Below are 16,134 nucleotides of genomic sequence, written 5' to 3'. Positions count from 1 at the left end.
GTTAGTCTGCCAGGGGCTTATGTCACATCTGAGTCACAGATGGATCAGGAGGGAGGAGGGAGGGAGAGCCCCTCTCGCTGGAAGCCTCGGACCCCACCTCAGGTCACTCTGTTCCCAAAGCTTCCTTCCGCCCGCAGCCAGAAGCGGGGTCCCTCCCGAAAAGAGGAGGCGGGAAGGGCCGGGGCCTCTGACTCCACCGGGTGTAAACCACCCACTCAACCCGGAGGAGCAGAGCGCAGCGCGGAGGCCTCGGGTCGGCCGCTCCGCACAGAGCGCGTTCTGCGCGGCAATCGGAGCTCTAGAAAAAAAAAAAAGTTCAGGGAGAACCGGGGGAAGTGGCTAGACACGCCCAGGGACTTCCAGGCCTCTGAACCTCTCGTCAAGCCTGAGCTCCACGGGAGCCAAGCCCGCGTACTCCTGGGGGACCGTATCCGCCACGGCGACCCAGGTCTGTGGCAGGAAGTGGGGGCTGGTCAAGATCGGCCCGTCGCTCCCAGGCCTCTTCCGAGACCCCGAACCCCCGTCCTCAGAGGAACGCGCCCCCCTCCCTGCGGCAGCTGGACAGCGAGTCCGGGGGACCGCAGACAGGGAGCACGCGGCTTCCACGTTTCTTTGCCGAGGCCTTATTTCTGACAAACCCCAGGAAGGGGCAGGCAGGGACCGCCGACAGCGCAATCACGAGCTCCAAGCGAAATAGCACAACGCCCCGTTTGTCTGCATGTCTTTCTGCCTGAGAGGATGGGCACCCTAGTTCCGGTGCTGCCTTGGGGACAGACTGTGAGCCGGCTGGTTTTGCATGGGCGAGAATGGTATTAGGGGGGCAACAATTTCCCAGGTCCCAGCAACTTTCAGGGCAGCGTCTTCCAGACAGCCAGGACTCAAATTTTAAGAAGGGACGATTCCCGTCACAGGGGAGCTGGGCGTCAGCCAGGAAGGCTGCGTGGCAACGCCAGAGACCACCAGTTTCAGGTTGAAGAGTTGTCCTCTGAGCCAGGTGGGACTTGAAACTCACCCTGTGGTCTCACACAAGCCCAGAGCTGCCTACTTTAGGAAGCCGAGAACTTGGCCCAGAAGGGCATTGAGTGGGCATTAGTCAGGACTCCTGTGCTATATATCCATCTTCTCTCTCTCTCTCTCTCTCTCTCTCTCTTTCTCTCCCTTACACACACACACACACACACACACACACACACACACACACTCCATCCCTGGCCAGAAGACTACTTCTCAAACGTGTTCTTATGCTCAGGAGTTTAGGAGGTGCACAATTGCTGGACCTTGGAGAACTGGTCTCTACAGACCCTCATTTCCAAAAGACCTTCTCATCTCACATTGGCCTCAGCCTCTGGGGGCAGGTTACTGCATCACTGTTGGGCTTTCTGGTGCTCTTTGGGGAAAGCCGAACACTGCCCAGGAAGTAGGGAAGGGTGAGGCTGGTGTGAGACCCACTTTTCCAATGAGACTGATGCATGTCTAGGTGCTTTTTCCTGAGGCAGCTCCTCCAGATGTCAGCAGCCAGACCTGTTCCTGGAGAAGGAGCCACTGTTTCAGTCTTATCCTCATCTAACTACAGAAGTTTGATAATGAAACACACCTTTTCCTACCCTCACTTGGGATTTGAAGGTATTACATCTCCTTTTTGCTATCTTGGGGTCAGCTGGCAACAGCTTTCTCTCAAGTCTCTGTCCAGGCAAGTAAATGATTTGGAACTCTTTGTAATGGCGTCAAAGGATAACTTTACTTGATCCAATTATGCAAACTTGTCTTTGTAAACAAAGAAAAAGTTTGGAGTAGAGAAGGGATGAGTTTAGTTGTTTGCTTTCATAGGATTTAAGAGATATAGCTTGGAGCTACAGATTGGCAAATGTTATATCTGGATGCTTATTGGTAATAAGATAAGGGAGTTTCTCAGCCCAGGTGCACTGTTTAAAGAGCTATAGGTACTTTTCTGATTTGCATGTTAGTATCTTTGTTGTTTGGGCTGAGAAGGAAAAATGATCTGAGGAGAAAAATGAAATAGGTAAACATAAATGCTTTATTTTTCTAAATTGCAAGAGGAAAACATCTCTGGAGGTTTAAACATCAACTGGCTACTTAAACATGAATTTAAGTGTAAAAGTGTACTTAAATTTTTAGAAAATCTTTTAAAAATTGGACTAGTCTTTCATGTAAGAGTAGATCTCACAATGCTAAACTGTCTTCACATAGAATACTTCAGGTTAAAGACAGGCCTGCAAATCTTCCTATTTGCTAAAGTGCATTCATGTGATAGCAAGGCCTAAGCAAACATTCAGCTTCTATTGGCACTCGTTCTATTCCTAAGGGGAGGAAAAAAGGAGGGGGAAAAAAGCCTTCCAGTGTGAAGTCATCTCATTTGCATTCACATGTCCTCAGCATTATTATAGAGGTCACTCGGTTATATTGGAAACTAGATTATGATGTCAGAAAATACCCTTTTCAGAAAGGCACAAAGTCAGGGTCCTGGGTATATATATTGAGGAGAGTTTCTGCTGAAAGTAATTAACAGGCAGCTTAGAGGAGATACCTGCTTTCTATCTTTCTAATAATTGCCTTTGGCGGGAACAGAACAGACTCCTTACAGGAAGTTTTTAATTCATTTAAGATTTAATTTTGCTTTTTAAAAAACAACAACAAAAAAAAATTCCTCCTGGAAGAGGTTGCTGAGATCTTTTTTTGGCCAGAAGAACAGTCAAGACTGCAAACCAAGAAAAAGGTGAATAATAAATTATGAGGGAACTTTGGTATTCTGAGTATATAAAGACTATGTTTCCTTTGTCTATTTTTTCTCATTTTGTAGGAGAGAGGAAATTCAAAAAATATTTTGTAGGTGTTTTGCCATTAACATGAGAAAAATGAATGGGGAGGAAAAGAAAGGATAGAGAAGAGAAAGTCAATTTTATTTTTAATTAATTTTTTTAAAGCAGCATAAATCAAAGCACTATATTTATGTCAGTTATTACAATGTTCTGAAAGTATAATGATTTTATTTATAGCATAAGTGATTTAAGATTTTCAATCTGATTTTTGCTTTAACTTTTTTTTTTTTGGGGGGGCTGACTTTCTAAAGCCAAGCTAGTTTGAAGCTTGCTAAATATCTTTTGTGTGTGTGTGTGTGTGTGTGTGTGTGTGTGTGTAAGCAAATATTATCACTTTAATGCTAAACAACTTACAAGTATAAAGTGACTCATTGCGATTTACTCTTTTACAGATTTCTCCCTTCAGGTCTAACGATTACATTCAGGATCCTGCATCTTCTTGAAAAGAACTTAATATAAATCAGAAAGTGTTAGAGGTTCAAACGTTGACATTTTTGAATGCTGTTACTTTGTCTTTCCATGACAAACAGGTCTAACATTTAGAAATTCTTAAACTTTCAAGGGAAATTGTGGAAATTCCCAGAGATTTTATTTTAGTGGGAGGAAGCCAAGTTTTTAAAGTATAGAGTTAAAGTAATCAAATGAGAGAGCAGCTTCTGAGAAGGGATGACCCCCCCCCCCCATCCAAACTGCAGTTAGAGGTGGATGAAGCCGAGGCGAGCGAGGGTCGGTGAGAGGGCGCTATTTCACCCACGCGTGGTAAATCTGTGGAGCAACAGCTAGAAAGCCAGGCTTGATAAAGGTCTGGTTTTCTTAATGGTCTGAAATCTCTAAATCACACTAGCCTTCTAGAGAGTGATGGAATCCACCAGTAGGACTGTCTATCTAGATGACAAACATCCCTTGTATACTATCCAACCTCCCGCGTTTATTTCAGAGAGATAGAGGAACTCTTGGGGAGAGAGTTCACGCCCACTGCAATCCTTCCTAGATGATACTGCCCAATAATTCAGACCAGTCTTTCTCCCCCGCCCAATAGTGTCGGGAAGAAACCCCTGCTTTCCCTTCGCTTCTCCGAAGCAGAGCAACAGACGATAGTTTCGCTGCATCTTGGAACTGAAGTGACACGGATAGAGTCACCCTAGAACATATGACACGGGACTAGGAGGTGAGGGGGCGACAGAGTAGGTTATCCAGGACGACGTAGGTTAGACGCCTGTTTGGTGGTCGAAAGGGCCGTGTGCGCTCCCGCTCCCCAGGAGAGCTGGTTCCCCTCGGTCATTCAAAATGGGGTCTCCATCTTGTGCGCCGGTTTTCTTGGACGGGCTCCAGATGTCCTCAGCTGTTCTGAGACAGCAAGAAATGTAATCTTGATCTGAAGTCTGAAACCATTTTTCCTCTTGTAAGAGAAGGATCTCCCCCTTCCTAGCCGACTCCCCACGCAGCTTGTCCCAGGAAGGGCCAGAAAATAGGGTTTCCAACTCACTCCCCGTGCTCTCAAGCGGGTTTAGGGCTCTTTACAGCCACGGGCCCACAGCCCGCGACCTCCTCGCGGGGGATCCCGGGCGCCCGCGCTCCCTGGCCCCGGCTGCTTGGCCTCCTCCTTGCCCGTCCGCCCCCGGCGGCCGCGCGTCTAGCCGGCCCCGGCTGTTGCGGCGCGCCAGGGTCAGTGGCTGCCCGGGGCTGTCCGCACGCCCTCGGGGACCTCAGATGGCAGATACGCCCGGCAGTCCGGGGCTGGCGGGACCCAGCAGGGGTGAGCGAATCCTCCCACGCGCCCGACTCCGGGATGGCGCGGCAGGGCTGGCCCTCCGGGGTGGGGCTAGGCGAAGCTCGGGGCAGCCTCGGGGGCGGCAGGGCGGGAGGCGGGGAGCTCCTCCGTGGCTGTGCATTCCCAGCTCGTGGCTCCCCGCTGCTCTCTCCGGCCGGCGGGGCCGCTCCGGCCGCCCGTCGCCGCCCCCGCCCCCCACGCGCCCGCGCCCTTGCTCGCCCCGCGCGCGTTCCTAGGGCGCCACCTCTTTGCGACTTGCTCACTTCTCCCGCAGGTTTGCTGGGAGCGTGTGAACATTCCTCTGCTCGGCTTTCAACTCGCCTCCAACCTGCGTCGCCCCGCCAGAATGCCTCCCCGCCCGTGAACCCGGCCGCCGCCGCCCCTCCACGCCGCTATTAGCCCGCCCTCGTTGCCACCTGGCCCTCCTGATCGACGACACACGCACTTGAAACTTGTTCTCAGGGTGTGTGGAATCAACTTTCCGGAAGCAACCAGCCCACCAGAGGAGGTAGACAGACAGCTATGTGTATATATGTGGGTCTCCCTACAAGTGGCTCTGGAACAAGACGGCCTAGTTCGCAAAGAAGCTGACTTCGGAGGAGGAAACTTTCTTCTTTTTAAGAGGGAGTTAGCCCTGCTCCACGAACCCAGAAGAACTGCCGGCCAGATTAATTAGACATTGCTATGGGAGACGTGTAAACACGTTTGCTGCTCATCATTGATGCGTATATAAAACTATTTCATTTTGGTTATTATTTCAGAGGAAGCGCCTCTGATTTTTCCCCCCTTTTCCGTCCCTTTTTGCCTGTGTGGTTTGGCAAAAGCACAGTTGGAGTAGCTGGTTCCTAAATAAGTAAGTGCTGAGAGGTTTCAGAGAAAGTTTTTTTTTTTTTTCTTTGCAACTTGGGAGATGCCCTTGATGTTGAAGAGGCTATATGAGATCAGGCTAAAAAAGGGAGCGGGGTAGTTCCGGGAGATGGAGATTACGGACTGACACTTTGGACCCCTTTCCACTCTGCCGCAGGTCCTGAGAGCGAGAGGAGACGATGCTGCGGAGGCTGGTACAGCAGTGGAGCGTTGCGGTGTTCCTGCTGAGCTATTCGGTGCCCTCCTGCGGGCGCTCAGTGGAGGAGCTCGGCCGCCGACTGTAAGTGCCCGGTCTTCCCCAGGGCGCCGGGAGAGGGCTGGGGAGGCCAGTGGGAGAGGCCGCCAGGCTGGGGCGCTGCCTGTGGCTCACAGCGGTCACGGATGCTCTTCGCCTGGGTTAGAGAGCGGGGAGATCCGTCTACCTGCGTGGGGCAGAGCCGGGGTCCTCACACTCAGCGGGAGGACTGATTGAACCTCCAGGAAAGACAGGCAAGAGACAAATTTTATGTAAGTTTCCGCAAGAGGGAGAGTTTTTGTTTTATTTTTACAGAACTTCTTCTAGGCAAAGATTCTCTGCGTCTAGTGAAAGAAAAAGGTTACTTTCAGGACCTGGGAAGGTTTTGAAACCCTGAGAAATCCGAGACATTTAGATAACTCGAGGAAACTAAGGGATCCAGGGAGCACGTATGTCTGTGCGCGCTTCTATGCATACCGAATGCGGGTGGCAACTGGTGCGTAAAAAGCCAAACCTTACATCTAATTTTATTATGAATGACATAACTTTAAGCATATAAAATGGGACCACATTACATAATAAAGGCATATTATATAAGAAAGTAGCAACGACTTCGCAGTGGCACAAGTCCACCGTTTGTATTGATATAGTTCAGAACCGCTGGCTGCTTGATTCCAAAGTGAGGAAGGTGTGGGGGCTTTTTGTCCTTGGAATTTTCGCTAATAGTTCTTTAACCTGGAGCCACATACTTGCACTGTAGACTGAAAACTTGTATTTTGGCAATTCTCGTTTGGTGATTCTTTTGAGGATAATTTTGACTTTAAAGTAATCATACATCTGAGTACACCAGGTAAATATCACTATGTTGCATGACTGAAAAGATGGAAGCGTGGTAGAGTAATGTTTTCTTCATAGTCTCTTGGACCTAGCAGTTCGCTAATGTATGTAACTCTGTCTTTGGGTATCTTTACACTGCAGACTCAGTGTTCAGGATGAGAAAACCATAAAGTTTAAGAACTGAGAAGAGTTTGCCTCTGGAGAAGGAATTAAGGAGAACTTTTTACACTAACAATAAATATGGGAATACCTGATATTTACAAATAAGTGCATGGTGCTCCCTTGTAAGTTCCTAAAGGTGTACAAAAAGGCAACCCTTTTATATGTGTCCATGGTCTATTATTATTAGAGCAGAAAATCCTTAAATGAAATTACTTTAGACATGTCTGAACCTTGGCACCAAAATGAAAATCTATTATGAATTTCCTAAGGCAAATTGTGTAGAACATTGTACTGAAGATAAAGCTGCATTGTATTCTTCAAATCAATGTTTTGTTGATATATTTCTGAAAAAATGTCTTCAGAAAGTTTGCTCATTTTGAGACTTGTATTAAATTCTGTTGTTTAAACTTCATATATAAATATAAATGAAGAGTGAATTTTTTCTTTAAAAAAGTGATTTTTTTTTAAGCGTGCTAAATAGTGTATTTATTTGGCCAAGAAATACTGTCTTGGAACCCAGCCAATTTTTTCTTTACAGTTGTTTAAGAAATACCTGTTTTCTCTTTTGAGAAACAGTAAATGAACCATGATTAAATCCACAGTTATGGCATTAAAATAGTGCTAATTGTCCTAAAGGCTATTTTTAACTCTTTTCATTGCACCTTGCAAAATACACATCAAAAAAAATAATTTAGCAGCCAAAGACTCTGGTATAGTTTTGTTTGTGGGTGAAATATAATATTGTAGTCAAACACTCACACTCAGCAGATGGTCATAAAACTACCACAAAACATTCTTATAGTTAATGGCTAATAGATCATCACATTACTGCCATGGTTTTCGTGGAGGCTGAAATCATCAGTAGATGAAGATGTTTCATCAAATTATTATAGCCAAATGGAGTTTAGAAAAACAAGTCATTATTTTTGCATTGCTGCCAAGTAACAATAAAAGAAAACATTAGTCTTCTATTATGCTAAATCAATATAGTTTTTTGAAAGAAATTTTAACAATCAAACCATGTTACTTCCCAGTTACCTTTCATATCAAGTGTTAGGGCAACTGCTCTAGATGTTTTTCTAACTAGAGGCTAACCTTTAAAGGAGAGGAAACTACTACAACAATAACACTGTCAATCCATGCGAAAGAAGCAATATAGGTTTGTGAAACTTTTGGACATGTGAATCCAAAGACTTTAATTAATGAAGCTAGAATATGGATAAGTTGGAGGTTGAAAGGTGGGGCCTATGGGCATTACGGTCCAGATGAGCATGGCTTATGGCAGGTGGCAACCTTTGTGCTTAAGTTAGAGAGGGAACCCATGCAGATTCAGAAACCTAAAACATCATTGGCTGATTTGCTGGGGAACCAGACTGGGTCTATTCCACTTAATGAAAAGCATAACTTTCAACTGAGTCATCTGTGTTGGAAGGGACTTTTGGTGAGTCATCTTAACTCTAACACCCTAACCCTGACTGTTCCATGTACCAAAGAACTTTTCTTCCCAAACCCAGACTCTTTAGGAGCCTAACATCAGCACAAGGATGTTGTTTCTTCCTGTGCTGGAAGAAGAATTTCCATCTCTCTGTTTACTCCATGTTCCTTGATAGCTCCTTAGAAATTTAATCTTTCCTGAAAACTCCCTTGAGGGTGATTTTTCTTTAAAACAGAACATCTGTATTTCAACTGAATTTAGAGTTATCTACATTAAGCATTTACCCCACATTTTTGAAATTTTTACTTTTTTACAATAATCAAAAGAGACTAAGAATATCATATACTTGTATTTCCATGTTGGAGCTTAGGTATGTAATAAGTTCCATGTGAACCATTGTGCTATATAATGCTTATAGACATATAGAGTGCTAGACTATTACTGAAGCTATATTTACAACTTAAATATTTCAGAATTATCTAAATCAAAATGTATCAGTTTATGTCATATTTTGAAAATAAATAGAACATTCTATGGATCCCATTCCTTGTTAACAATAAAGATACTATTATATTCCTGATCCTCTAATTCAGTTGCCCAATTAGAAAATGCATTCTTCACAATAGTTTAAATACAGAAGTCTTTGAACTACTAAGTAAATATGTAACAGCCTTTCAGATTTAGCATTTAAGAAAGTCTGTGTATTTTCATGTATTAACAATTATCCCTAAAAGACAGAAAGAAGTTTTGTACCTCACAAGAGATGTACTATTTTAAACTGGACAAAGTCATGCCGTATTGTAGACTTTTTATAAAAGAGAAGAACCGAATGATCACTCCTTTTCCCATGAGAAACATCCTGGGAAAGTTCAGTGCTTGAGTTAGGAAGGCACTGTGACTCACAGTTGACAGGCTGGCCAATATGACAGGCATATATGCCAGTCAGAGGAGGCATGAGCAATGTGGCTGGATTAGAACAGACCAACCAGTAAAAGCTTTAGCTTCATGTTAAGCTAGAATGGGTTGTATTATATACATTTGGAAAGCAATACTTTCCAAATTTCCTGGCTATATGCCAGGAATTGAGAAAGAAAGAAAAATCTCCAAATACTGTAAATTATCATTGGTTAAGAACTTCTTAACGTGACATGTTGCTAAAAGATACTTATTAAACTACTATACTTTTGAAATATGCAATTATATCAGTCCTATTCTTTAAAAATGTTACTAGAGGATATAAATATATTCTACCAAAGCCTCAAATTTGTAGATTATTGAAAGTTTCCAGAATACTAATAGTGCCACAAAGTAAGTGAATTTTAATCTAGTCACATGTGGCACCTTCAAAAAGGAAGAGAGACTCTTCATGCCTCATTTAAACCAGGTTCCTGTTAAATTCCTTTCCGTTAAGTCATGTCTTTTTTTGAGCAAGCTACATGGCTTAAAGTCAGTCCACACGCGAAAATACTAAAAAGAAGCTGGCATTCTAGCTATAAGGTCCAGAGAAATAGTGAGTGGTTTTTCATGTCTTACCCTTCTTGACTCACAGTGTAACTGGACAATCTCTCATCCCGCAGTAAAAACCCAAGCTCTAGGTATCCTAGTTCTTTACTTGGATGATGAAAAGGGATGCCTTGGGGGCAATAAGCCATATCTTTCAAGGAAAGTGAGAGATTGCTGTCAACTTTCCCATTGTCACGGTTCCCACCACAAGTTTTTCACTCTGTGCCCTTTCTTTCTTGTTTTCTCAAGATACACTTCAGTGTCAGAAGGAGAAAGGGTTGAGGATGGTGAAAAGCAATCTGGGTTTTGAATCAAAAGTACTCATCTGTGAAACCCTGGCTCTGCCTGGTTTCATTGTGTGGGCAAGGGCGGGGCCTTCAATCTCTCTGAACCTCACTTTCCCGATCTATAAAAATGAAGGCAGTGCTATTTGTTATTATCATGTTTCTTTGGGGAGTTAAAGGAGTTGTACTAGTGAAAGCAATAAGGGAACTAGGTAGCACTGTGTCAGGAAAGTAAGAATACATGGGATGTAGCCTGTGAAATATCCTCAGATACTTTAGAAAATGAACCACTTTGGAGATTTATTTCAATGGGAGAAATAGGTAGAGATGCAGCTGGCATAATATGACAGATTAATGTATGTAATACTTAAATATATTTAATACTATATACACAGACCAATAATTCATGAATGGATGTTTTAAGTAAGAGCCAGGGTGTCACATAAAAGGATTGGTAGCAAATTAATTTATTCTTTCTCACTATATTTTTATGAGATTGTTGTTTGAATAGGAAAATCATGTTCTGTTTGAAGAAATATTTTTAAAACAAGTACAAAATGTGACAAGAGTAAGAAGTGAATTTCTTAACTAAGTACTAAGAAAATACCCCTGAAATGCTAAATTAAAAAAAAAAATGATGCACAGAAGAAATAAAATGGTCTCACTTAATTTAAACACACAAAGAAACCCATTTTAAAGAGACCACCCACTGCTTTACAGAAAATTATGCATGCATTCTCTGACAGTTAGCCTTCAAATATAGGTTCTTGGTAGCCTGTAGTCTGATACGTTAAAATTCAGTCTGGGAGGTGGTTTCCTAGACAGGCTTCACTGCTCACTTTATCCTTCAGCCTTTGTTTGCTTTTACCCTTACAGTTTGCTGTTCTTTGAGATTCAGTATTATTTTCTTAGTGGGGGAGCAGTAGGGGTGTGTGTGTGTGTGTGTCTGAATGTGTGCACACATGCATGTGCATGCATGCACGCACACACACACACACACACACACACACACACACCTGGGGCAAGTACTCCAGTAAAATCAGCCTCTTTGTTATTTCCCACACTAGGACTTCTGGATGTATTTCCCCAAAACAACTCTGGAAAACCGTGGAAAGCAGTTCAGTGGTTTCTGCTCATTTCTGAGAATAACTGAATCATGTTTAATTGAGAAGGGAGCATAGAAATCTCTAAATCTGACCCCTTCTTTTTACATAGATGAAGCCCAGGAGGCCCAAGAATGTTTGTGTTCTCCCCAAGGTCGCAGGTCCAGAACGAGGCAGCACTGGTGCTCAGCCAGGGCGACTACCTGCCCTTCCACTCCTGGCCCAGAGCTGGCCCCTCTGCCAGCCTTTGTACTGGATGGGAGCAGCTGGAAAACTAGAGAGCTTTCCTCAGAGCTTTGCAACAACTAAAATTCCATTGCTTTCTTTCTCTCCTGCTATTTTCTCCTTAAAGCAAAAGAGCCGTGTCTGAGCATCAGCTCCTCCATGACAAGGGGAAGTCCATCCAGGACTTGCGGCGACGATTCTTCCTTCACAACCTGATTGCAGAAATCCACACAGCTGAAATCAGAACTACCTCGGAGGTCTCCCCCAACTCCAAGCCTGCACCCAACACAAAGAACCACCCCGTCCGATTTGGGTCTGACGATGAGGGCCGATACCTAACTCAGGAAACCAACAAGGTGGAGACATACAAAGAGCAGCCACTGAAGACACCCGGCAAGAAAAAGAAAGGCAAGCCTGGAAAACGCAAGGAGCAGGAAAAGAAGAAACGGCGGACTCGATCAGCCTGGCTAACCTCTGGCGTGGCTGGGAGTGGGCTAGAAGGGGACCACCTGTCTGACATCTCCGCGACATCGCTGGAGCTCAATTTCCGGTAACTGGCTTCCTGGCCCACAGCCTCTCCTTGGCGCTCTCAGCAGGGGTGTGTAGCCTCCCTTCTGCCTTTATCTTGGACCAACCTTTCTGCTTTCCCCATCAGTCACTGCACAGTTTAAATGTTTGCAAAACCAAGATGATTCAGAATGTTGTCTGACTTAAGACAGTGTCCTCCTGCCCCTATAATACACACACAGGGCTTTAATAACCTGTTTCTCTTCATCTTTGCATACCCCCAACACTAATCTTTTAGTACTCCACTAAAAAACTTCATTTCTTATTCACGCTTCAGAAGCTAGTGATCACCTTTATCATTTGCTAGACAAATGTATTTATTCCCCTACCCTCATACCTCAGCAAGCTTTCTTGATTGTTTTGCATGTCTTACCCCCCCACACACACACACACACTTCAGGGGAGAACATAGAAGGCTTTGATATAATCTATAAACACTACAGAATACTATCTTACCATAAAGAATTCTGAGCCATTCACATTTTTAAGTTTATTTAATTAAATTTTAAGTTTTATTTTCATTTAAATAAATTAAAATTTCAAACACACACTATCCATTTATTTAATTCAATTTAACTCTGGTTTCTACCAGTTTATAAGAAAATAATGATTTCTGAACATTTTTAAGTATTGACTTGGGAAGGATATGTTTTTCTCATGTACCTATTTCTCCACTGGCAAGTTGAAATAATTTGGGATATTGCAATAAGAATAAAACTTCACATCAATGTGGCTTGTCTAATCTTAGCTCACAGACACAGGTAGTAATGACATTCACAGACTTTGGAACCAAATACCTTCACTTCAAACTTTGGGTCTGAATGTTATAGTTCACAACTTTGGGCCAGTTATTTGGTCTTTCTAAAAATCACTTTTCTCTCAAATGATGGTAATTATTGTACCAACCAGATAGGGTTGAGTGAAGATTAAATGAGGTTACATGGGTTAAATGCCTGTCATATAGTAAACTCTCAATAAATTACAACTTGTTTTCATGCTTTTAGACATGCTTCTTGATCATTCACTCTATCTATCTATATTGGTGTGTGTGTTTCTGTGAGGCAAATATTAATCTCATTTTATAAACTAAAAAAACCCAGGTACTCCACAGTGAACGGGCCTGAGCAGTCCCGGGAACTGGGAGAGGTAGTCCTCAGAACTGGATTTATTTCCCCATTTTCTGACACTTGGGCCAGTTCTATTAGTGCTGCCTCTAGACCTATGCATTTCCACTGATAGTATCTTCTCTGATTTTTACTTTTCAGCACAGCACTGCTGTGGAGTTTGAAAGAAGATGGAAAACAACACATGCATGTGTCATATGCAGCTAATGATCTCTTATTTAAGGAGTCCCCTGTGACTTCTCCAGCTAGAGATAGGGTTACGGAGGGATGTTTCAAAGGGGAATTTAAAACATTTTTTTTAAATGTGTATTTTATTGATTTTAGAGAGAGGAAGGGAGAGAGCAGGAGAGAGACAGGAACACCTGTTCCTGTATGTGCCCTGCAGGGATCAAACCAGCAACTCTGTGCTTTGGGATGATGCTCTGACCAATTGAGCTATCTGGCCAGGGCTCAAAGGGGAATTTGAATCTATTTACCATCACTTCTCTCTTTGATTTAAGTTGACAAAACCCATCATTAAATAGCATATAAAATGATAATTATATTGGATAAATAGTACGGTTTTAGTGATCAATAGATAGGGGTACTAGAAAATGTCTAATGGATCTAGAAGGGGTAACAAGCCTTATAAATGTTGGCTCAATGCAGATATTCAATGTATTTTGAGATATGATCCTAATAGTGCTTATTTATAACAATGCAATGATTCTGTTGCCAGAACCTATTTTTATCCATTGTCTTATTCTAAATATATGTGTGTGCATGTATTTAAAAAACAGAAGTACACATACTTTTTATGGATCTTATTTAAAAGTTGCAACGTGCTTAAGTATTCAGAGAACTAATGAAAATCAGCGCTCGTCAATTCTTATTCCAAAGCTATCCTTAAGTTAAAGTAGATCTAGTAAAAATTAGGCAGTGGCCTAATCAAATCCAGACCTAGGACTGAAAGAAATAGAATATTTTTGCTTCTCCTTTCTATTCCCTGGTTGTGAGGAACATTCATGGAAAGCACTGTTTGTTTGGCAGCCAGATGTTGGCACTATCCCAATACAACCCAACAGAGGTGCAGGGAAGAGTGGAGAAATTTAGAAGTGTATTGATGAGAACATCTGGGGCCATGCAAATTTTGTAGTACAAATAGAACCTTTTCAGAATAACTATTTTAAAATTTTATAAGCCACCAAATTTTTATTACTATCCTCTCTTTAGTCTCCACAGTATTTATAGGATGATCTGAGAGGACTGATGTTAAGGCAAGCATGAACTTTAGTATAATATATATAGCAGTTCTTAACAGAAACTGCTGGGCTAACACTGCCCGGCTTCTCTTCATGAACCATTCAGTGGGAAATCTATAGCTTTAAACTTTGGAAATTTTAATGTTGCCAATAAGATGTCCAGATACAAGAGGACATTTCATTGAGACCATATATTTTGCCTTCGTAAATACTGATTTATAAATAATATAAAAGGGTTTTGGATATACTAAAGCATCACACACACATATATTTTTAGGTCTTGTTACATGTTTTCTTAGGCTATTCCAATGCAGGCCTTTGTTAAAGGGAAATCAGAAAGAAGGGTAGCAAGCGAACTGGTCAAATGCTCTTTTACTTGGTCCTTTATTTTGCTTTTTTTCTTTCTTTCCTTCTGAGAGCATAATTATTCAAAATGCTATTCATCCTCTCCTTGCTTATACCACTTTTATACTTTTAAATCAATTGATTATTTTTTTTATAATTTAAAATAGGCTTTCCCAATTTCTAATGCAAGATTCATTCAAACAACCAGCAAAGTAAGAAACAAATAAGTCTGTCTTAATTTTGGCTCCAAAAACTAAATCCAGTGATAGTTTTATTCATTGAAATGAATGCTTAAGGAAAGTTAAGAAAGTGACAGATGTCATCAAATCATTAACCAAACATACTCTGTTTAATTATGCATCCTTCCAACATTTACCACAAGTCACACACTTTTGATTACCCTTACAACAACCCATTATCCTAGCAAGAGATCGGCCAAGTGAGAACATGGAAACATAAGACATCTATGATTCACTGACATCAGGCCTCGCTAGGGAATAAAACTCTAAGCAAGGTGTATTTAGTGCTGGATTGCATAACCTAGCCTTATTTCTGAATTCAAAAATGTGTGCCTTCTCTTTCCAAATTTACCAATTGGCAGCTTTGGAAAATCTCACATGGTCTCCTTTTTCTGACAGAGTTTCCTTAGAAACACTGGCCTTTCTCATTCTGCACTACATTGACCATTTGATTGAAGACTGTGGCAGAGGTTCTAAGAGTCAGATAGATCCCACAATTACCTCTTTTAAAAGACATTTACAAAAAGTCCCCTAGATTTCTTTTTGTGTGATTTTATGTTCCTCAATTTATACTTTTTATTTTATGTCTCTTTATTTATAAGAATAATTTACCTATTTTCTCTTCTTTCCATTCCTTCTCTTTTCAGGAGGCATTGAAATTTTTGCAAAGACCTTCAGAAGACATATTGCAGGATTCTGTAATAGTGAACATATGGGAAGTATTAGAAATATTTATTGTCTGTAAATACTGTAAATGCATTGGAATAAAACTGTCTCCCTCATTGCTCTATGAAACTGCACATTGGTCATTGTGAATATTTTTTTCTCAAGGCTAATCCAATTATTATTATCACATTTACCATAATTTATTTTGTCAACTGATGTATTTATTTTGTAAATGTATCTTGGTGCTGCTGAATTTCTATATATTTTTTGTAACATAATGCACTTTAGATATACATATCAAGTATGTTGATAAATGACACAATGAAGTGTCTTTATTTTGTGGTTGATTTTCATGAATGCCTAAATATAATTATCCAAACTGATTTTCCTCTGCGCATGTAAAAATAGCAGTATTTTAAATTTGTAAAGAATGTCTAATAAAATATAATCTAAATTACATCATGACTCAGAAAGTGAATTATATCCTTTAAAATTTCTAATAAAAGAAACAAAATGTAATTTTTACACTGTATTTGATATGGCCTTAAGTTTAATATGTTTATATTGGTACGTATTCCAACATTTTTACATTAGCTTTAAGTTTAAAATCACTTAAAATGTATTTCATCCAAAATTTAAGTTCAATTCAATAGACTGGCTGAACTACTATGAAGTATGTCCAATTTGGAGTGA

At 41.7% G+C, this 16,134-nt stretch overlaps 1 protein-coding gene across 3 annotated transcripts; it reads left to right on the top strand.

Annotated features, from left to right (window-relative positions):
* The first annotated feature begins 3,908 nt into the window (after positions 1-3,908).
* Positions 3,909-15,844, top strand: PTHLH (parathyroid hormone like hormone). Of its 3 annotated transcripts, none has more exons than XM_066254825.1 (5): positions 3,909-4,005; positions 4,883-5,116; positions 5,633-5,755; positions 11,387-11,809; positions 15,423-15,844. In XM_066254825.1, exons 3-5 carry the CDS (start codon positions 5,655-5,657, stop codon positions 15,430-15,432), a joined length of 534 nt encoding a protein of 177 aa, XP_066110922.1. In that variant the 5' UTR covers positions 3,909-4,005; positions 4,883-5,116; positions 5,633-5,654; the 3' UTR covers positions 15,433-15,844. The 3 variants fall into 3 exon arrangements, with proteins under 3 accessions (XP_066110922.1, XP_066110924.1, XP_066110923.1); XM_066254827.1 differs by having other exon boundaries at positions 11,387-11,857; XM_066254826.1 differs by lacking the exons at positions 3,909-4,005; positions 4,883-5,116 and adding an exon at positions 5,128-5,461.
* Positions 15,845-16,134: the final 290 nt, after the last annotated feature.

The sequence above is a fragment of the Saccopteryx bilineata genome, chromosome 2, assembly GCF_036850765.1.
Source record: "Saccopteryx bilineata isolate mSacBil1 chromosome 2, mSacBil1_pri_phased_curated, whole genome shotgun sequence".
In the NCBI taxonomy this organism is placed as follows: Eukaryota; Metazoa; Chordata; class Mammalia; order Chiroptera; family Emballonuridae; genus Saccopteryx; species Saccopteryx bilineata.
Note: the sequence above shows the minus strand (reverse complement) of the source record. Positions and strands in the feature narration are given on the sequence as shown.